This window comes from Neodiprion fabricii, chromosome 2 (genome assembly GCF_021155785.1).
Source record: "Neodiprion fabricii isolate iyNeoFabr1 chromosome 2, iyNeoFabr1.1, whole genome shotgun sequence".
Taxonomy (NCBI): Eukaryota; Metazoa; Arthropoda; class Insecta; order Hymenoptera; family Diprionidae; genus Neodiprion; species Neodiprion fabricii.
The window spans coordinates 6,570,301-6,593,903 of NC_060240.1; the positions used below are offsets into that span (position 1 = coordinate 6,570,301).

Below are 23,603 nucleotides of genomic sequence, written 5' to 3' on the forward strand. Positions count from 1 at the left end.
CATGTCGACAGGTTTTTTTTGGTCGTAAATTGAACTGAGAACAAATTCGAGCCAAGCATTCGTTGGGCTGTGATCGGATTGCAGTCACGATACAGCTAAAATTACGATATAAATAACAACAGGAAGACCAAACGATTGCCGGGAAGTCAACCATCCCTTAGGTTCAAATCGAAATTCCGAGATGATTTATAAATTGTTGTGACAATAATAAAATACCGTTCCAAAAATATAACAATTTTACCGGTGTATAATGGTCGTTGCAAAGAACGTTTCATTGGTTCTCAGTAGCAGCGCGTAACGGATCTCGCTAAATATATAGGTGTTAATTTCATAGCTTATGTATACATGATACTTACTTTTGCTGGTCTTCGTTAAGAGCGTATCGATACGTGAAATTGATGATGTAGTAAACGATGAGATAAGCTATTAGCTCCCGCCATATCAATTTGTACACCGATCCTCGCCACCTGGAACAGAGGATAAAAAAAAAAAAATTTGTCATCAATTTTCACTGGTTATTTTCATCACTTTCTTACCTCATTCGCGCACGTGTCAAATGAAAAAAACGCTGAATTGCGTACAGCGAGAATCAACGCAATTAAACAAACTCTGCGTGCGGTGAGAAAAATTGAGTAAAACAGGTATGGTTAAAAAAACTGTTTGAAAAATTAACAACATCGACATCCGCGTTACGCAAACGCGTATAAAGTGCATGCCTCAGCTACTCGACGGATTGTTACGCTTGTTTACAGCATAATAATCAACCGTCAATGCAGGCCTGCGTTGATGAAAATTGTAGAATTTGATAATTCGTTATTGCTTGTTTTATCCTCCGCGAAGTTTCACGGAAATCACGCTCGTCTATGCCTAGGAATAATGGCCGGGTAACCTGGGCGCAGGTTCAGGTGATGCAAAGAGCGGTGCCGTTAACGGATTCTTAAAGGCTGTGTGCCAAGAGAATAATTGTACGATGCCAAGCGGGCATGACCTTTCTTCTTTCGCTGGTTCTAAACAGTTTTCAAATGCCGATACGCTCGACTGAACCAGATCAATGACCATCAATTTCCCGGACCAAGGTGCAACCTGCCTTCCAGCTAACTCTGCAAAGACCAATCAGACACATACACGTGAATGTGTCGCATTTGCTCGTACCAACGTTTCGGGTATTCGATAAACCGGTATAGAATTTAATTTGAAATAAGTGAAGTTAGAATTTTTTTAAATTATAATGACTCAATGTTTCGATAATTGCAAACGCACTTTATCGACGTCTTCATTGGAAGATCGATGCTTTGTTTACTCATGTTTTTAAGACGGAGCTGGAGATGAGAATGATAAAATCTGGAGAGAAGATGTTCAGTTGCATTGAAGCCAATTCCTTGCGTACGGTTTTGCATAATAAAAAGTTATAAATAGTGACAAGGCAGATTCTGCGAATGTTTGAAACGCGTTAACGAAACATGTGCAAATATTTAGCCAAGTTATTCGCGTCGGATGAAAGTTTTCTCGGTAAATTATTATAAGAATCGACGCTCCCCGTCATCCTGATCACAAAAGTTAAGAGGAAAAGAGAAATCTTGACTCGAATCGCAAGGCTAGAGATTTTTTTATCATTTCTTTCTGCTTTTCTAACTTTTAATTCAAGAGCGATTCACAACCGAGTTGCGAAAATGGTGCACGGTGTCGGAAGCCGGTGGAATAATCGCGCATCCCATGCGAGAATGAACGAGACAGCAAAGTGTACGTGTAAATTTAACACGTGTGTGAGCATCGAGACCCAACGGACATCCGGTGAATTGAACCACGTGTGCAAAGACCGGAACCACGCTGCAGTTCGTCGATGACAGCCTCGCGTCTGATAGAATTTGAGAGAAAATTTAAAGACGAAGGGGCCGAATGGCGAACCGGAAAGAATCGAGTGAGAGTAATTTACTAGAAAATACTAGTCTTTTTATAAAATATTGTGGGTTTTTTTTCGTGATATATTTCAAACGCTAAAAAATCATGTCATTTGATTGATTTTTAACTAAAGCAAATTTACGTTTCGTCGAGAAAAAGGTGCCTTTCAAAGTGGAATTAAATTTATTAAACATTATTACTTGTAACGATTAAAGAATAAATTTGCTCACGAAATTCTTTGGAAAGTAAAAATTGACCCGCAATATTTTCGCTGTTAATATCGACGAAAATCAAATTTCTACATAATTTCAACTTTAACCTTGAATAACTTTTGCAATAGTTGAGTTGTCAAAAAATTACAAGAGACGTTTTCTGTAGACCATCGAACTCCCTACATAAATATGTATCGAACATTTATGTACATTACCTCGTTACTGAGCTGAAAAATTCAAAAATAACTAAAATGATTTCGGCGTGTTGATTGAATGGAAAATGAAAAATTACCTTCAGGAACCACTAAATATTACCATTAAGGGCTAAAATTATAACAGGCGTCTTATTTTCTCTTTAAACGTGTGACTTTGAAGAAGAAAGATAAGTCGATTTTTTTTTACTTGAATCACTCTACCGCATAAATTTATTTATTTTTTTTTTGGTTTTTTCGTTGCTTTTCTTTTCCGTGCACAGAGAGAGAGCCGATCGCAGACCGGATGTGCCGGTTTTCAAATGGGACTCCAACCCAACCTGAGATTCCGAAGATGCGAGAGACTTTATCCCGCTAGTTGTTATTCACTTTCAATTGAACACCTTCGTCGCTTATACGCTGCACATTGAGAAGAGTCGCAATCCTTTCGGGAAAAGTTGCGGGGACTCCGGGTCAAGGTGAAGCCTTAATTCGTCCCAAGAAGTTGATCTTCTCGAAAATACTTCGCGGATGTGTAATAATTTATACGTCTGCTCAATTATCGTGCGTACATGTAATCTGACCCACAAACCAAAGTATCGAAATTGTTTTTGACACGAAAAAAAAAATTTCGAAACTATCCTGACGTGTGAAATTTAATTTAATTAAATCCAGGAAATTTAAACATCGATATCGCTTAGATTTTCCGAAATCTCTTTTAATGGTTCTGAGATTATTTTTGTACGTCGAGCTTGCAAGTGATACTTGGAATAAATATTTTTTGCATATCGAGTTTTAAACACAAGATACAAAAGCTTTGAAATTCTAAAACAGGCTAACTGTTTTGCGATACTTTTTCACTGTCTATATAACGACAGCTTAATTCCAGATGTATAAAAATCCAAAGATACGATAAAATTTGCTGCGAAAATTTTGTGAAAACAATTTTAAAAGAGAAAATAAATTTGAAATTCGATTTATCGACTGGTTAAATTCTCGTTCGAACGAACGTTCGGAACTTCGGAATAATTTTTAAACACCGATACTGCACTTGAGGCATATAAACGGAACAAAAGGCGTCGATGCAGCAGGAGGTCGAGCATAACGCCGTAATCAACCATTGTACAGTTTACTGATACAATGTATCTAGATATGTCTCGTGTACGTCAAACCGATCGTGATAAAACAATGAGAATACGAACGTACGAATAAATCTTGTTTTTACCGCTTTTCAACCGATACTTTTCATTATAGCTTGATTCGTAAGCCGTATAAACGAACGAAATTTTCCAACGAATGATAAGCGCGATAGAATACACTGTAGAAAATGATGTACCAAAACGGGATAACAATTTCACTCAATCGCTACGCCTTATTTGGGCCAAAAAAGCTTTTAGTCGATTCATCGGATCAGACCGACTTTGATCCAATAATCGATTTATCTCGATCGATACACTTGTAAAAAACGTAATCTGGAGTAAAAAATGAGAAAATAAAATTTTCACCCGCACAACTCTTGGCACTGCAGTGTTTTGTCATTTTCAACGCTTATACCAGCTTTCGTTTTTTAGTCTTTGAAGACATATATGCACGTGATCACTTGGGATGAAATCTCGTTGCGTTATTGGATGACCAAGCGGAATGATAGATCTGTTAGAATATGGCGGGTCGGGCGTGACGAATCTTAGAAACCGTTTCAAAAGTACGAGACATCGGTAGCTGTAAGATTCAACCGCGTACAGCGAAAGACTCTCGACGTCGAGTAACTCGAATCATCGCGTTAGGTACACCTTGTAATAATACATTGCAATAAAAAATATATATATTATACCGAGAATTTCGTTCGAGTAGAAATCACGCAATATTTCGTAGATCTTATTACAAAACAGAAGCTAACGAATTCGTCACGAATATTTTTATATCCAAGCTTGAAGCGAAGCACTGAAAAAAATCACAATTTTTCAAACTTCAAATTGATTTCCAACGAGTCGAATTTCCAAGATATAATTATCTTTCCCAAATCCATTTTTAAACTTGCAAAATAGACGAACTTTTTTTCTAAAAATGAATCATTGCTTGGATCTTTCAAACTTCGACCAGCTGACGAATCGTTAATTTTTTTAACGAAGCAATCTTTTCACCTCTCGTTTCGTCCTTGAAGCGCCTTCTTTCTTTTTTTTTTTTTTATTGGATCTGGCTTATTTTTTATCAATCATCTGGAAGTATAAAAGTCGCAGAGCAAGTAAAAAATTTGACAACACGACGAACAACTTCTTCAAACAGTATGAAAAATTTTTCATCAACCGATTCGTCAGTTTGCTAAGTTTTGTGATTTTCATATTTGATCTTTCAGAAATTACTCATAAAAATTTCTACGCGTGCATCGACGATTAATCGACAGACGTAACATCGAATATCTACCAGATAATTTCTGAAAATCATGAAAGCTGCAGGTGTAACGAAAATTTTATAACACCGAGAATTCCAAAATCCTAGTTCAAAGATTGTTTAATATTCCTTCCACTTTTCAAAATGACTCAACGCATGTGCATTGACCGTAAAATCTTTTGCGGATAAGGCGGCTCGTCTCAAAGCCAAAAGCACACAACGATGTGACCGTTTTTCTTAGAATTCGTTGCCATCCTTTACAACCGTCAACTAAATAAGTTGCAAGCTCAAATTGACTGTGAATTAAAGAGCTAACTCGACCCGACAATCGTCACTAATCTTCGTCGTAATTTTTTCGCCGACAACAATTCCGCATCACCATTCGCTTGCTCGCAGGCAATATGACGACCATTTGCTAACGACACCCTCAAACATTCTTGACTTCCTTACGATTCCGGTAATTGGTTAAAATCTCAGTTCGTTACTCTTCAGGTAAGACGGTAAGAAATCTTTTTCTAACTTCCGTATTTATAGCTATAAATAATTCACTTATTATTAAAATATAATTAAAATTACAGTTTTTAACATCTCAAAAACTTTGTAACATGCAAATTTTTAGCAGAAATGAAATTGCAGGATTTAAGATCTCCGCGCCTCGTTGAATCGGCAATGAATCAATTTACGATAATTTCCCGACAATCGGCATTCGGATTCGATATTGAAACGAAGTCCGAGCAAATTTTACAATCGAACGAGCATCGACGAGGTGGACACTGATTCCGAGTATAAAGGTGAGAGAAAATATAATACCACAGTGCAATTTCATTCAAGGCTCGATCGGCAAGGTGCTGCTTGCAAAATCGCTAACGAGTATCACCGCTGCAGTCGATTATACGGATCGTTACATTAGTTTGCTAAACGAAGCTTCGCTCCAGTGATTTATATTCGTTGCATAGAGCAAGCCTACCTATACAAATGCATCGAGTAGTTACAGTTGGGACGTATACGTGAAATAGACGCACGGCATCAGCGATATACGTATTATTTCTAATCTGTTCAATTTTCCTGTGTTTTTTTCTCACACAAGAAACTGCGCAACGAAACGCTGAGAGAAATTTCATTTTGCTGTTACAATATTATTTGAGAGCGATGTTTAGAGCTAGATGTTTTGGGATATCAGAAACTCTTTATTTTAACTCTTTATTTTTTTTTTTTTTTCTAGGTCTTATACTTATTAGACTACTTTTTTCGGTAACAGCCCTGAAATATTTCTAAGACCAAGAAGAATCTACAAATTTGTTTATTTATTTACGGCAAAAATAGCAACAAAATTCGGACTTTTCCACGAAAAAAAAAACCATAAAACTTAACGCACACTTATGAAAAGTTTTTCTTGTTCATTTATTTATTTATTTTCTTCGTTTGGACATGCCATTTTGGATTTTTGATTTTGGAGTTCAGCTTCGGATAATCAGCGACCCCAAAAGCCCGTGCACGCAAAATGTCAAGTTAATCGCATGAAAGGGTTAATTAACGCGTGTATCACAACACGCAGATAGGCAGAGAGAGCGTTCTTCGCTTTGTGTACCTAAAAGGTTAGCCAACTTATATCTAGGGAACTAACTAGGAACTAAACCTGTACTTAGACACAAAGATACCACAGCTGTCGTTACTTATAGGAAATTACGGATAATGTTTAAATAAATATTGTTCACAGGCAACTATTTGTCGTGACTTTACAGTTTACAGGCTTTCGTTTTATTTATTTATTTGTTTTTTCTTTATTACTCGATAAGCTTCTCAACGCGTACAACTTATGAATTTTCAACGACGTTGCATCTTTGAAAAATTATGAATAATGCACAGTTGAAATTTTCGACGTTATCGGGATTTGATATCTGTCGTAAAAAATGCGTAAAAAATTCCCGTTGGTAAAATCGAGGCCTCGGCCTTGTCCCGGGAAAATGCGTCCTCAGCGATATAGAGCTTACGCAATTAATATGTCACCTCAAGCCGAGAGACGGTGTAACATAATCGAACCTCTGCGCTGTGAAATATTTCATTATATTATTGTTACAGTTGCTAGAAGATTCTGGAAAAATTGATACCGTTGAAATGACGGTTTCAACATCGTAAAACGTGATGTACGAGCAGCTGTTAAGCGTGATTATTTCCCATTGTAGCAACATTGAATCTGTTTCTTTATTTGACTAAACATTTATTAGTTTGTTTAAGGCTCAGTGAATTAATTAACGTAATAGTTAGAAGAAAATATAGTACACTGAGAGAAATTTGAAGTTCCGGTTACCGCTCAGTCCTTAACTATTTTCGGTTTTTTACCACAATCGAAAATTATAGTTCTAGGTAGAAAATGAAAATTAGTTTTATAGCTGTTACCGGAAAGTCTGGCATCCGTTGCTATTCTTACTCATTACGATCGCTGTTGCTATATTTTCTTGCAACCGTTGCGAAAATTTAACGCTCGCGCAACGATAAATTGACGTTAAAGCTTTGTTTAACTAAAAAAGTAGAGTAAACCTCAGAAACTGATTTTGCGTTGCAATTACCGAAAAAGGATCAACGATAGCGCAAAATGTTTAGGCGTAGCTCGTTTTTCGCAATTCCAACGATATTCAAACAGTTTTATTCAATTTTTCTAGTTACTGTAACAAATGAAATTTTTTCTCAATGTACGAGTATTCGAAATGAATAATAACAGTAAGTAACACATCGCAGTGGAGTTTTATTTTACATCCTAAAAATATTACCCAAATTCGCTAGGAAAATTACACATATCCGTGCAAAAAGTAACCCGAAATATGAGGGAAAAAAAAAGTTTTTCGCACATCAACGTTGCGCTACGGATAATTTCGCGGGCGTCGAAGTGTTTTGTATGTTAGTGGGTCATGGGAGGCATTGTCACCATACGTTTCAAAGTTTCGTGCGATATCACCATTACCTGCCGACCGGTGACCTTGGGCAGTTTATAGCACCGTTATGGAGCGGAATATTTGAATAATTGAAATCGAGTTAAATGAATTCTTTTGTTCACTTCTCGTCAGTCCAATCGCGAACAACTTCACCTGCGCAATTAATCACACGGGATGCTTGAGAGTTCGGTAGTTGCAGGGATTTAGCGTACAAAAGATCCTCGCGGATCTCTCTGGATCCGAATGTTAATCGTCTGCACTATCTGTAGTCGAAATCGATTTTTCAACACGTCCGAAGAACTTTCCAAAGTTCAACCAGCGCGTGTTCGGATTCATTTCGATGTTTGTCACTTGAAAGAATTTCTGAAAAAACACTGTCGGTGTACTTTGATTGGTTATTTTTTAGATCATGCATGCGTAAAGTCATTAAAAACCGGCTGAAATTGAAATCGATGATCATTCATCGAAAAATTTAAGGCGACACCCGTTTCACGATTACTTTCTATTCCGTGAAACACTGAAGGAAACTTCTTCAACGAAAATTGATTCTTTCGTTACATATCGAGATATTTTAATGCCATTTTTAAATCATGACACGTTACAACTGTTTCTGTTCTTGAAAGATGCGAAATATTTAGCGCTTTAATGAAGAATCTGCACGAAATTTATACATCGCATTATTCATTGTACTGTGATCCTAAATTTGAAATACAATCTTATCGTGTTTTTCGATTATAGTCACTATAATTTATTTATAATTTCGAACACTCCCGATATTCCAGGTTTGTCAATTGTATAAATAGAAATAAGCTAAAACAATTACTAATCTGTATGATTATTATCGATATTGTTTTTATTGTTGTTGTTAGACTTTATTAATGTCCGCGGCAATATTGGACAGCTGAAATTTTCCCGTCTGAAACAAGTCCAAGAATACAAAAAAGGAAATTTTGAAGTAAGAGAAGCCCAAAAATACAAGCCTAGAAAATTAAATTCAATAAAAATGAATCGTAAAGAAGAATCAAGCAAAAAAACAAGGAAAATACAAATTATAATGTATTACGTGAGGTTATTTATAGTAGCAGTCCAAACCGGTGGAAATGCCCAAGTGAAACTGTAACCGTAAACGGAGCCGTGACGTCAAGGAATCGGGAGTGGTTTGTATGAAAAACCCTACATCCTCAATAATAACAATTTATGTACACGCAGTTGGCAGAAAGATGACTGAATCGTTTACTTTGAGAAGTTGCAGGTTCGTGACGCGAATTAAATATATTTTTTTTTTTTTTTTTGTTAATTCGATTGTACTTTACAGTCGAACATATACTGAGAAAAACACTAAAATTGCAAAAAAACAAGAACTTGGACATCGATGGTTTAAAATTGTTTTCTAACTATCTCTAACAGGATCGTTCGATTTTATTCCACGACGGCTGAATTCGATGTGATAATTATTTTTCACAAACGCAATAAGTCTGCTTCATTGCAACAGACTTACCGTAAAAATAATTTCCGCTATTACGTATTTGCAATTATTGCGAATCTGACCGTTCAAACATCGTTGCAAATAGATCCTCACTCTTTTCCCGCACAACGAGTCATCATTTTGTATCACTCTTTGTTCGTCCAAGGTCCGATTGTTCGCACGTTCGGAGTTGCAATTGAATGAACAAAAAAAAAAAAAAGAAAAGAAAATATGCACAACACCCCGCAATATTTCTGTAGAAATATTTCTGAATCAGAGCTTTTTAGAACTCAACAAAATAATGTCGCTTTGTTTTCGGAGTTCAGAGACGTGAAAATCCCGTAAATTTTATTCGCTGCACGTTTTCCCGCTGCGTATTTTTTCAATGCCAAAATGGCGGAAGTTGAACAAATTGAAAAGAAAAAATCGCGACCACCTTGCAGATTACTCAACCGATAAATCAATCGTTTCTTCCCACTGTTTCATTGTCTTTTACCTTTTTATCTCTCGTCGACGAGACGGAGAGCACTCGTTTTTCGCAAAATTCGCGCCACCTTTTTGTCGGTATGAAATTTTCTGCGAAAATTTTCCTTTCGGCGGACCGTTAAAAAGTCCGTCTTTTCTGCAACTCGAGACAAAACTTACCGCAGTTATATGAATAATTATTCACGTAATTGTCGACAAACTTGATGGACAGGTGCAGACCTCGAATGGGCCTTGGCGCAGGGCCTTTTTTTCTCCACGCAGCTCTGAATCACGTATAATATTCCATTACTCATCCCGCGTCGTTGCATTATTTACATTTTTCATAAAATCGTTGACAAACGAGATTCTCTCTCAGACATCTGTATATTCAATGCACCTGAACATATATATTATATATTTTATATATATATACACACACACCTATAGGCGTCAAAATTAAGGATGCTAAGGCCGCAGAGTCCCGTTCGAATCTTACAACGCAATCCTAAATACAAATTGAATTCGTGCAAGGTTCTTTGCCGGTACTTTTTATTTATTCATTTGTAATTTTGCGTTACAGTGCGCGAAACGTGGGTCACTTTTTGGCAGATTTTATTACAATTCCGTAAATACGTGTCAACATTCTTTGACAGTTGAATTGGGCTATTCAACAATTTTGAAAATTACCTCTTCTGCAATTAGGTACTTTTCTCCTTCGATCAATAGAAATGGGAATTTGAGTTAATTTTCATTTCAAATCACTTTGAAATAGTTGACCAAAAAAATGGGATAATTCGTTCGATTGTATTCCACAATAGCTTATTTTCTGGAAAAGTCTATTATTCTCGACAATAGCACTAAGAAATTTTTTTCGTAGTATCACATTCGAATCGGCAAATACATAATTTTTCAACATTTCACTGATATGATTGATTTGAATTTTTGAAACAACGGCAATATTAAATTCACAATCAATGAAAAAAAAAAAAACAATCGTTTCCAGCAATTTGGTGAAAAGTAATTTTCCCAAAACACTAAAAGGTCATCGTTGTATTAAAACGAGCGAATCTGCCAAACTTTTAACAAATTCAATGCGATTTATAAGGAAAAATCGATGTCCAAGTTCTCGCTTAAAATTTCAGCGTTTAATTATCTTGAATTTTCAAAAAAATCTTTCATTAATTCTCGATATGAAATTCAACTATTTCGCAATGAAATTAGCAAAATTGTATTAAATTTCGACCCGATCGATTCGCTCCGTAAAAAATTACGTCCACGTGTCTATTATTATTTTATGCGAATGTGGAACAAGTTTCGTCGAATGAACAAGCTGTGTTGAAACCGATATCTCGAAGCGAACCGAAGCAGGCCGACGCACCCCTGAAGGATTTGTCCTGTGGCACATTCGATAAAACAACCGACTCGATCGCTTGCGCAGAATTCTAAGTCACTGGCCTGATTGTTCGACGTTGCGTTGTTACGACACACGTGAGGCCCCCTTATCTGTATCAGCGGGGCCTGCTGGGCCCTGTAAACTTGGGGAATACCTGATTTACCACCTCGTTCGATAAATCCGAGGTACAGGCAAAGCTTGGGGCAACTTTTAAGCTCTTTTTTAAGATCCCTGCTTTTGTACTTGATTAAAAAAAAAAAAAAAAAAAACTGTGCAAACTTGCAAAAGTAAATAATTCACTTGTACCAATGTATAGGTGCGTATGTATCTACAAAATCAAAATCGGTAGAGCCTTTCCTTTCTCTGGTTGAAAACCAGGTTTTGTCGTATTAAAAAAGAATACAAGTTGGATGTACTCGAATTTTAAACAAAAAACCTGCAACGACAGAAAGATAACGAATATTTTTTTACGTACTTTAAAAGTGTTTCGGTGAAAATTTTCTCTCGAGAAAATTAGTGGAGTACGCAGAATTCCGTAAAGTATCTTTTATAAAAATCTTAGATTTTCCAGTATTATGCAGGTTGATTTAAAAGCGGTGAAAACAGTTAAATTCAGAGGTATTTTTCAGTTTTATTAAAATGCTAATAGTATATGTAGATTACAAGGAAACGCTGCAAATTATTTATTGCAAATAACTCCTCCAACATGCGGAAAAATTCGACAATTTATTGAATTGCAATTAATTTCTGGAGAAGAATTTCAAGGTGATTTCTTACGCAAATACGATCGTACTTCGATTTTTTTTTTCTCGATAAGAAAATCAAGACTCTGTACAGTATTAATAACATAATTGTAATCTCGGTGCTCGAAAATGTCGTGAAATAAAAATTAGACTCGCGCAATGGATTATACGTATATCGATGTACGATTCGATCGTGTATATTTATTTATCCATCATGCGTTTCCGAAGAGTAATAAATTATTGTGTTTCAGGTCGATTAAAAAACAGCTGTACAATATACGGCTACTAAAATTCTGTTTCCTTGTTTCGAAAGGTCAAGGATTTCTTGGTACATTTTTAGCACAGCTGAAATTTTACACAGCGAAATTGGCAAAAACCAGCTTAACAAATTATGCCGACAAATGGAAATCCCGACGTCTATAACCTGCGTGGTGCGGAATAATAACGATCGGTTAAGAAACGGAGATGAAAAAAAGAATCTACGATAAATTATACCGAACAAAAGTTGTACACGAACGTCATTTTTCACAAGCAGTTACATTCATTTGTAACAACAAATTGGTACTAGGTTTAAACAACGTCGCAATCAAAATGGGCGTTTGGATTTCTCGGTAAAATAATTTCCAAAAAAATTGTTTTATCAAAACTGGAGACTAAACTCTGCAAAATAAAGACATTTTCCAAAGACGAATGATATTGCAATAAAAACTTTGAAATACTGCCAGCTCTTTGACCTCACGTAATAACAAATATTTGCGAAAATTCGTGACAAAAAAATACTCTATCCAAAATATTTACTCCTGGATGGAAAAAACGAGTGGATATCAAAGCTTACGGAAGAAATGATGAACGAAGCGAATGGAAGTGGGACCGAAGTCAGTTGCGGTGAAATGAATGGACGACTCGGATTGTGAGAAAGCTTGGCAGCCAGATGCTGGTGCCACGCGCCGTAATACCTGAACGCAAACAGATGTTTATCATTCATGCAACGAGCGTTATGTCGCATGCAATTTATCGCATCTAATCGCTGTACGTACATATATGTAGCTACTCGATGTTGAGTCAACGGTGCGGCACGTTCCTTTGCTTTTATGTGTCGGACCTTTCTCATTTTTTATTTCTTTTTTCTTTATTTTCTTTTTTTGCCAACTTCGTTTTTGTTTTCTTTCATTCATATAAGTCCGATCTATTCCGACTTCTAATCACATGCGAGCGGTATTGTAAACATATTGTCTTGTAAATGCAGTTACAATATCTTAACGAGACCGTCGTACATATATATATATATATATATATATTGCATAAAAGTTGATTTTTCCGAACGAAAAAAAAAAAACAAGGGTTAAACCAAACGTAAAAATGCCGACAGCATAATGTTGAAGAATTAAGTGTTGAAAGCATGTTTGTGTCACTCGTACTATTCGCGCTATTTCATAATCCGCACAGCTTGCAGACACGTTATACGGTGATAAAACAATTAAAACACCATGCTTAACCCGCTATGTATATCGCAGATATTATCGTCTTGCAAAGCGAGAGAGAGAGAAAGAGAGAGAGAGAGAGAGAGAGAGAGAGAGAGAGAGAGAGAGAAACACAGAGAAAAGGCAGGAGGGGGGAGAAAGAGAGAGGCAAAAAAGGGGGGAGCGAGGCCTTGATAATCCTTGACCGGCACACCGTTACTCGATGACCGTCCAGAAGTTACAGCCTCCGTCTCACTCTCAAAGTGGGCCTTCTTATTTTCTCTGACTTGTCCGGTTTGGATTAGTTTTTTTTCTTTTTTTTTCGTCTTTTTTTTTTTTTTTTTATTCATCAGAAATGGCAGACCTATTTCTTGATTTCTATTTAATCCATCGTCACGGGATTATCCAAGAACGTTTATTAAATTTAAGTATTTATACGCATAGTCGATTCTTATCGACTGCGTCACTCCATCGTCTGCTAGAATTCAATGCGCACGCGCTACAATCCGAAATAGGCTGCTTGTCAGGATGACCAACTGTTTTAAACGTAATCGCAAAAATTATGAATTTTTTGGGGTTACATACATCGCGGTGAATTGTCGTGTAAACTTGTGACGGTTGGCCATCCTGACAAACAACTGCTCTCGGATTTTAGCGCATGCGTATTGAACCAACTCATTGGATCGGACGCTGTAGCGTACAATCTTGATTATCGTTTTTTACGATTTATTCGAGATACACTGCGTATTAAATAATTGTTGAGTAAATGAAATAGGGGTAAAATTTTCTGACAAATCGATTTCCACGATTTATTTTGAAGAAATTATTCTCACGTTGCGAGAAAAAGCAAAATTTTGAAAGACAAACATTTCTGAAACATGTCCAAAACATCTCAAAATCATCGGAAACGTGTTTCTTTACTCAAATTAAATCATTTTGAGTCAATTTTTTCATTTTCCACTAAACCGGGTTGAATTTTAACAAGCAATTCACTCTATGTATATTCAGATTTTAATTCCAAGTTATAGATCAAATAACGCAGGTATAACAGAAGCGGTGCATGTTTTTGTTATACCGCTGATATTCGGGAACTTCCCGCTTGTATTAAAAAAAAAAAAATTGTATACCTATAACCTGTCGTCAAGCCGTAGAAGTCGGCAATCAAGAATGAAAACATGTTAGTTGAAAACTAGGCCGATACACATTTAACAGTAATGACAGATAACATCGATTTTCAGTATAATATACATGACACTCACATTGCGCGAACTTAATTGACGGAATGAATTTTATGTGGTTGGATTCAGTTCTTGTTCAATCGATTCGACGAATTATTCAGATTTCAGTTTTCTTGGTCAACAAGAATTCGTGCTATAATAACTACAGGCGAGTAGCAAAGAAAGTTCGTTAATCATTACTAAATGAATTAATCGGAATTTCTCGTGCGTCAAATTTGTAATTTCATACCAAGTTCATGACGATTCTTGAACCTGCGGCTGCAAGCTGATAATTATTCGGGTGCTAACCGCCGACGTGGCTCTCCGACATTTTCAATGAACAATAAAGGAACATTATTAGGCTTATAACATGTATATGCGAAGTGAAAGGGGACGCAAAAAATATACTTTCGAAAATTAGACAGCCTCCGAAATGCAGACTTCGTTTGCCGATGTGAAGGGTAAAAGAAGAAAAAAAAATTTGAACAAAAACGAAAGTGAGAGGGAGAAAAAACCGATACATTTATGCAGAGTATTTGAGAAAAAAAATCGTGCATTCGACACAATGTGACGAATAAGGGCTAATTTGCGACAAGGAATCATCAAAGCAGCGTAGATAATTGTTCTCCATTCGAAGGCTTCAAAAAGCTTTCTTTTTTTTTTTACATTTTCATATCCACTTGACGCATTAGCATCCGCTATTCAAATAAATAATTGGCAATTTTAACGGGGCTGAAATTGTATAGACAATTCAAACATTGGTTGCAAAAAGATCTGCGATCGGTTTGGATATATTGTGTGTAACAAAAAAGCCAAAAAGTTGCGAAAAGTTCTCGGAAGTCCTTGATAAGTCAATTCTCACCGTATTTATAAATACCTTCTCAGTCACTTTTAGTTAGGAATTAATTATTCATTTTTTATCTAACCAGACGGACAATTCTGACGAAACAAAATGAAACTTTTCTTGTACTAAGAATTCGTGTCACGTCAGTGAATATAAATGCTTTGACGAAATATCAGTGGGATTTTGAGTTTACAATTCGTAATAAAAAAAAAGTCACGACTACGATGCTTACTCTGAAACAAAACCTGTTACTTCAGAGTACATCACACCCAACATACAGATATATACATAGGTATAACGTGCTCAATTACATACGCAAACATCAATCGTCAAAGATCGTAATCCTGATCCAAGGATGATCCATAAGTATTCCCATCATTTGATATAACGGAATCCGAATGATAAAAAAATATTTTACAACCTTTGATGAATGCAGTGAAGTGTTTTTCTTTCTTTCTCAATAATTGAGTATCAGAAAGTTCCACTTATATTATTTTATGCAGAGTATGTTTCTGTAAGTGATTCGATGATAGAACTGATTTTTCGCAGATGCTGCACAAGCTGTGCCTCCTGCCTCCATTATACCGGGTTATTTCCACGATGCATTACATAGGGGCCCCCTAATTATAGGCAAATCAGGGCACGAGTCGATACTAACAAAAGAGCAGCGAAGCTGCTCACAATCAAAGTAGACTCGTACCCTGATTTGCCTAGAATTAGGAGTCCCTATGGGGCGCGTTACCGAAAAAACACTAAACACACATTTAAACATGTTTTGAAACTGTGAACCTAGACAGAAATCTGCACAAGTGTTCGAATTTTGAATCTAATAAGTTTCTATCGATACAAGGTAATTGGTTACAACAATTAAGTCTGACAAAGAACGACATTCCGGTATAATGACTGCCGCAAAAAAAGTAACCTGATACCACACAACTACCCCAATTATCGAGTCGTAAGTTTTACAGTAATTCGATGCAGAACTGACGATGGACAAAATAAACAACTAGTCGACACTGTCAATCAGCCGCGGATGGCAAACGAAAAATGGAGGCCCTAGATGGCTGTGGCAACTTTGCTAAGGGTTCAGTGGAGCACTCGGATGCAGTGTCAGCCTTCTACGGGTCGCAAGATCCGTTATGCCTCTAAGTCGGCCCTCGGTCATCCACGGGCAGCCAGTCAGACTGATGCTAGATTCTAGAATCCAGTCTGGTTCGTGCAGACACAGAGTACAAGCTCTAAAAGGACGCGAGTCTTCGTCCTGCAGCGCAAAAGTCCGCCGTCTCCATTACCTGCGGTCTTCTATTTTTAGCAACGAGGCACGGATGCGATCTTCCTATTACATAAGAGATCGGTACTTCGAATATACTGGTGTAAACGAGTAATACTCTGCAATTTTTTCTTTGCGAGAAGCGAATGACTCACGTGGAACTCGATGTGACCTCACTTTTTAGCTTCAATTTGAAATTTGGTTCCCTGCTATATTTGGATTTGAAATTTAGAATCCTTAAGAAATACGCAATGTCGTTATGCATACCTATGTGAAACTTGTTTCTTGACCATATCTTGAGAATCAGGACTGGAGAATGAAGACAAAGTCTTCGTAAAACCGGCAGTTTAGAATCCAGATTCCGAGAATATGTCATTTCATTTTCGGTGAACAAATTCAATGTTTCATTAAAACAAAACCAAGGTGAAGGTTGCCTGAATTGATATTTACTCCAAAGTACAGTAATGTTCATTAATGCCTTGGGTTTGCGGCCAACTTATTTGCGGTCCGAAACAAAATGCGAGTTCGATTCTATACGAATAACGTGACAATGGCTCCCAATCTTTCACGTCGGCTACATCGCCAATCATTGTCACATAATTCGTACAGAATCGAACTCGCATTTTGTTTCGGACCGCAAACAAGCTAGCCGGAAGCCCAAGGCGTTAATGAAGATTACTGTACATCATAAACCAGGTATTGACCCTTCCGTTATAATCAAACCAAGGTGAAGGTTGCTTCAATTGATATTTAGTCCAAAGTACATAATCTACAAGGTATTGACCTTTGCAATTATGGCTTGATCAAAGTCAATCACTTTTTGACATAGGTACATGCACAGATGATTGGCGTATGAGCTCTTTTCGATACTATCGACGCTTCGACGTCAATAACTCGTCAAAGTAAGTAGGTGCTATCGGAACCGAGGCACGCTCAGAGTTATGTGTGCCTAAATACCAAGACATAAAATTGCGGTGTATATAACGTACGTCTACGAAGCAGTAAATGAAAGAGATGGTTTCGTTGACGTCATTGCGCCTAAATTCTGCCTGGACATCATCATCGTTTTTACACGGAGAAGTCCTAATCAATATCTTATACATGCCGTTTCTGCTTACATATTGTGTGTACCGCTTTTACCTCTGGATTCGGAACGAGCAGTTGAAAATTGTGTACGGTAACATTTCCTGACCGCTGACTAGGCGGAGATTATCTAGGATTCTTCTCAATCACACGAGAACAAAGTTTTGAACACACCCAAAAGTGCATCGTTGGCATTTTCTTTTCTTCAGTCCAAAGATGAAACGACCAAATGCAACGTGCTGAACAAGAATTGAACCTGAAAATGGGTATCCAGTTGTACCAGCAGAAAAAAGGCCTCAACCTGTTGGCAAAATGTGCGCTTGCCAAGTCTTCGGTTCCTTGTTTCCAACCATGGAAAACGGTAACGAAAGTATTTAAGGAACATCGATGAAAACAGAGGAATGATACGAAGGTATTATGTGATAAACAATACAGATTTGTTTATGACGCAAAGCAGATAAATTTCTTGCCACATCATTGCGTAAAAATTGATTACCATGACGTAACGTGAATGTGTATAATAACATAGGACAAAAAACGACACATCCAATTAGTTACTCGTATGTTTCAGATATGTTGCACGAAGACATTCCTATAAAAAATATCTACAAGAACTTGAAGATTACAGCTTCAGAAAGATGACGCGGAAGATGAGAAAAGAGAGAGAAAGAAATGAAAGTTGTGGGTTCTAATCCCGCGTTTTACTATATCAGTCAATGTACACTACAGTATGGTACCAGAAAAAGTTAGCACCAAACGCTCAGCTAATTCGTGTTGGCATATTCCAAACTTTGAGATAGCCAACCGAAAGAAAAAGAAGAAGAATAATTAGTCTGATCCATGCCGCCTGATCTAGAGACCTCGGTTAAGTCTCAACTAGTTGCAAAAATTCGTCTATACCTGTGAACAGTTTTCACCGATCGGCCTTTTTTTCCCGATGACTAATGTTCATTTACACTGTCATAGTCTGACTATTCTTTCACAAACGAGTTCCGTTCGAACTGCTATGATCAGGGTCAATATCAGGCTAGCTTGTTACACATCCGCCATCGCCGCAACATTATCGAGGAGTTCTTGAATCGGAAAAGCATATTTACCGTACAAATACCGCGTTGGTACTAATTGCAAAAAAAAGAGCGTAACAGAACGTTTCGACATCTCGAGCGCATTGTCGTATAATATTCACCTGATAAAGAACGGCAGAGAGTCACTGCCCAACTGGCCATTCTCTTATACTCTTCTTAAGATGTGACGCGGTTATTGTAGCATTTGTATGTGTCTATTTAACAAACATGTGTATAAAAGGTTTGTTTTTCCCAGTTCGGTTGTCTCCTCTCATCGCGAATTGATCGGTAGTCCAAATGAATTTAATACGGCTCGCCGAAATCCGTGGGTGTTTTTTTATAGACTGATGAGAGATTCACAATCGGTATAATGCATGATATATCGGAGACATTCATTGAGAGTTATGAACACAGACGTTCCAGCAGGTGTTGAAAAGGACGTAAATTAAGTAACTCTCGCATGACGTTATACGAAACCTGATCTCAAGTTGAGCATCGCAAAGTCCAGACATCAAAGTATAAACTGTCACATCTTTTCCCTTACTCCGTTTCCAGAAACATTTTACAACTTTTATATGCTGAAATTTTGTCTTTAGATTTAAAGAGAGTCAAAGAGTTGGAAATCCAAACGGTTTACCAATGTCAGAACAAAGCTCAATAACTACAATCTGTTCACTATAATTGTCGAATTATTTCCCCGAAGGATATACAAGAGATGTGGTAATCTCTACACTGAGTCGTGATCGATTATCGATGATCAATAAACTCGAGATTAATTTTTACAAGCGTTGAGACCATTTGCCAAAATTGGTAGTCTCAGTAGACTGTAAGAAACATTTCGGTATTCACTTCTACAGACTATAATTTGGTGTCAACCAGACACTACACGATGTCAATTTGATTCGATGACGATGACATTCCAACACTATGTGATACCAAATTTCCAAATGGACGACAAAAATTGCTTTACAGTATTTTAGTAGTTTATACAACAAACAATGAACACGGTACGACATTGTGGAGGTTACGGAATCAGCTGGTCCGGGAATCATCGATGGAATAGCTAATATCAACACGAACCGAGTGAATGAAAGTTAGCAGCTCACAGCCAAGCCAAGGAGGCGTCTTTAGCGGGGGAGGCAAGAGGGGCAACAAGTTAACCTTCGGCCTCTGAGAGGCAAAAGACATCGATCGAATCCTGCAGCGGCTGCATCATTGCACTGTAGCTGATTAGTGGACAGTAAATTCCATCTATGCAGATATCCTCGTAGTATTACTACAATATTATTAATCGATTAATCGATAGCTTCGATAAATCATTTTTTCTATTAATCGACTAATCGATAGCTTCGATAAATCATTTTTCCGATTAATCGAATAATCGATAGCTTCGATAAATAATTTTTTCGATTAATCGATTAATCGAACCTGCCCAATAACAATTCTGCAGGTCAATCGGTACGTGAATCGAAACCGTCGGTTAATCGATTAATTGAAAAGACGATTTGTCGAAATCTTCGACTATTCGATTGATCGCACAGCACCAGATCGAAGTGCCGAAGCTCCAAAGTCGGCTTGCAAGCATCCGAAAGGTTGCGGCGAACGGTGCACGATCGGGTATTACGAAACGAGATGCGCATCAAAACGTAATTTCCTGTGTTTACATAATACCTAACTCTGCTCCGGGTGTTCCCATCAATCAACTACGGCACGTTAATTACAATAAGAATGCCTCTTGCGGGGCGGAGGGGCGAAACAAACACGCGTGCGTCTCGCGTCGCGACGTCATACTTGGCCGCTTCGGGATATCGGTTTCAGGAAAATACGACCAATTTCGAGGAGCATTCTGCGCAGGATGTCCGTCACGGGAAATCTTTTCGCAGACGATTAGACCGCAGGATGTTTATACATATTTTGCCGTTCTGTTTCGGAGAACATCTGCATTGGTCTGATACAAGAATTTTTCTAAACTTATAACCGCGTTACGCTTGTCGATGACACGATTTAATTGTGTAGAAAAATTTGTAAAATCTATCGATTTTTTAGTTTTTTAATGAAGTTTATCTAACTGAAGAATCTCTTAGTTTGATAATTCTCGGTGGTGAACAATCGCAGTATGCAAAATTTTGTGCCGTCATTGTAAACGAAATGTCGATTCTAAGCTAAAATAAATACTCTGCAATTTGGTAAACAAATTTCTTTGAGTGTATTATAAAAGTTGGTATATTTCATTTTTGCAGGGAAAGGGCTTGTTGGCTTTTTTGACCAAATATGGCGAGCAGATACGATTTAAAAAACGTTATCTGATTCGACAAAGAATTGAACGCAAGAGCAATTTGTATCATCAAGTGAACTTGTAATACTTTTCACTAATTAATTACCATTGCCATGAAATTCATTGGCCATGTTTAGTGAAATCAACCACGGTGTTAGGATTTTGAAATTTATGATTCAACGTTACATTTGTAGCTGGCACGAATGAGAAATACAACAAATTTTAACTCTAAGGTTTGAGGACGCGTAATTAATTTGGTAGAAAGATTGTCAACACGGGAGATAATTTTTTATTCTCAATTTACTAGCGTGATACCGAACAGTGATATTGCCAAAACGATAAATCGCGTTTCTAGCCTGTCGCGTATACTCGTACATATATATATATATGTGTGTGTGTATAGTATACGATACCTGCGAACAGCCTCGAGGACTGAAAATAACGAATCATTAACGCGGAATAATGATTAGAGTTTAGGCGAGCGGTGCACATACTGATGAGTTTAATTGACAGTGACACAGTTGTGATCAGCCTTGCAGCGTGTCGCAGATGTGCGAGAATTGTGTCTCGGATCATTCGTAATTCCCGCGTTTACACGCCGCGCGACATGCGCAAGGCGACGTGCGCGCCTCTTTTTCATTCTCACTCACTCTCTCTCTCCTAAGTTTTCTCTCTCTAAACACGCGCATACCGTACATCGAGCATGCTAATAACAGCTCTGCCTACGCATGCACATAATTATGCCCATATAATCAAAGCTGAGAGCGCACAAGCTCCCCGGGCGCAAAAAATTCGCACTCCTGCCCAGGAGCCAAAATAAAAACAGAATCGAATCTGTAAAATGGCCCGCAATACTTTCGGAATATTCCGTTTGATATAGGTCCAGTTTAATTACGATTGATCCTTGATCCTGCCGGCGAGGAGCGCGGCATTTTGCTCGAGCAAGGCCGAGTCCGCGAATAATATAACTCAGCTTCTTGCAATGTACCTGATATTTCACTTTGCATTATACCGTGGTTAGAAAGTTATGTGATGCGATGTAACGTATAATTGGAAACGAATTGGTCCGCGTGTAGGTTGGATGGAAATTATAACGAAGCGATGATCCATGCTGTTTTACATTCGGTCTTTCAATCGCTCGATCGCTCATTTCGAATTTTGCAAGTGTGTCTGCACGAACCTCGTGAAGAATAAACTACCGATACGTAATAGAAATGGAAGGGCAGATGTTGCGCGATGATCGCCTTCGGAGACTGGTAGGCGTGCTTCAGGACATTTCCTAAAACTGTCTCCGCATACAAATCGGAAGGCCGGGACGTCCCTCACCTTTGCAAAATTATACGCATCAACGTTCCGATTCTCAAGGTGCAATCGGCCGAAATGTAGATAGGTATACATGTAAGAATTCTAACCAGGCAAACTTCGCGCCCAAGGGGTGGAGGTATGCGCAGGATCTCTTTCCAAACCTTGATCACCGAATCGCTGCATTGTTTCTTTTTTTCCTTGGTTTAATTTCAGATTGGTGTTGCATTTCGTAAATTTTTGCACGTACCAATCCTCCGAATCTTGGGTTGAACGAAGTTCTTCAATTTCGATCAGGTTCCTTTTCTTTGATTTGCATCAACTGCAAACTAAGATACGCATGCCGAGTATCAAAGTTATGGTATCGTTACACAAAACGAAAATTAATATTTAACTTGGGCAAAAGTTTTAAACGGAGTTCATCCGGCAAACATTATTGAATCAAGAAAACCACCGTCGACAATGATTACAGAATGAAAGTGTATCGGTATCTTGATTGCTGAGCATTGGGAAGCAGTCGAATTATTGAAAACATCGCTGTAATTCTTCGACAATTTTTCCTCCTCACTTTGTTTAATTGTCACTCTCAAAGCTCCGTGTGCACGATTTCTTATCAATTCTTCGTCGACGACTTTCAATAGCGATACGTGTTTCCACCCGTTCACTGATTCGTGAAAAATAACTTCAGCTCTCTTGAGGAACAAGGTCATTACGAAGAAGCGAATGATCGTTGCATAACAAAAAACGCGGTTACGCTTCGCAGGATAGCCAGTATTGTTGAGAGGTATGATTGTTACTCGTAGATAAAACTACAGTGTTTTCGGTTTATCCGACAAAAAATTGAAAAAATTCCGATCCAAAATATTTCACGAATTTCGTATCACGAGTGCTAAGTGAAAATCGAGCGTATTAAGGATCTCGATTTTTGAAAATTAACGAAACTGGGAGAAGCGTTGAACTAGCGTTTTTCTACGCCGTTGCAATTTTTCGCGAGCAATTTTACCGTCGATAAATACGAAGAAAGTTATCGGATTTCACGCAGTTTCGATAAATCCGGCTTCGACACCGTTCCGATTGAAAGCTCTGCTCAACGAGCAAGTCCGTTAAACATCGGTGAACTACCGTTGTACTTTTATTTTCGATGTAGCGTAGAAAAACGCCGGCCACCTTGACTCTCCTTGATCCTTGATCCTTGACAATGAGAGACGAGAGCAAATAGCGATAAAAATAGGAAATAATAAAATTAGAGAACAGGTGTATCGGTCACGGAATAATTCGTAACTTCCTATCCGAGCGAGTGTGTGCGAACTGATAATTGTACGCTTAATTTATTTTCGACAGGCTGTAATGTCAAACGAGCCGACGATGAGACGTGGCGCATTTATAATTGACGACGAAACCC

At 37.7% G+C, this 23,603-nt stretch overlaps 1 protein-coding gene across 2 annotated transcripts in view; it reads right to left on the reverse strand.

Annotated features, from left to right (window-relative positions):
• LOC124175038 overlaps positions 1 to 23,603 on the reverse strand; it is a 71,433-nt gene that overhangs the window by 36,734 nt on the left and 11,096 nt on the right. For both annotated transcript variants that reach the window (XM_046554855.1, XM_046554854.1), the window contains exon 3: positions 357 to 467. In XM_046554855.1, the coding sequence (XP_046410811.1) occupies positions 357 to 467 (111 nt within the window). The remainder of the gene's footprint in view (positions 1 to 356; positions 468 to 23,603) is intronic.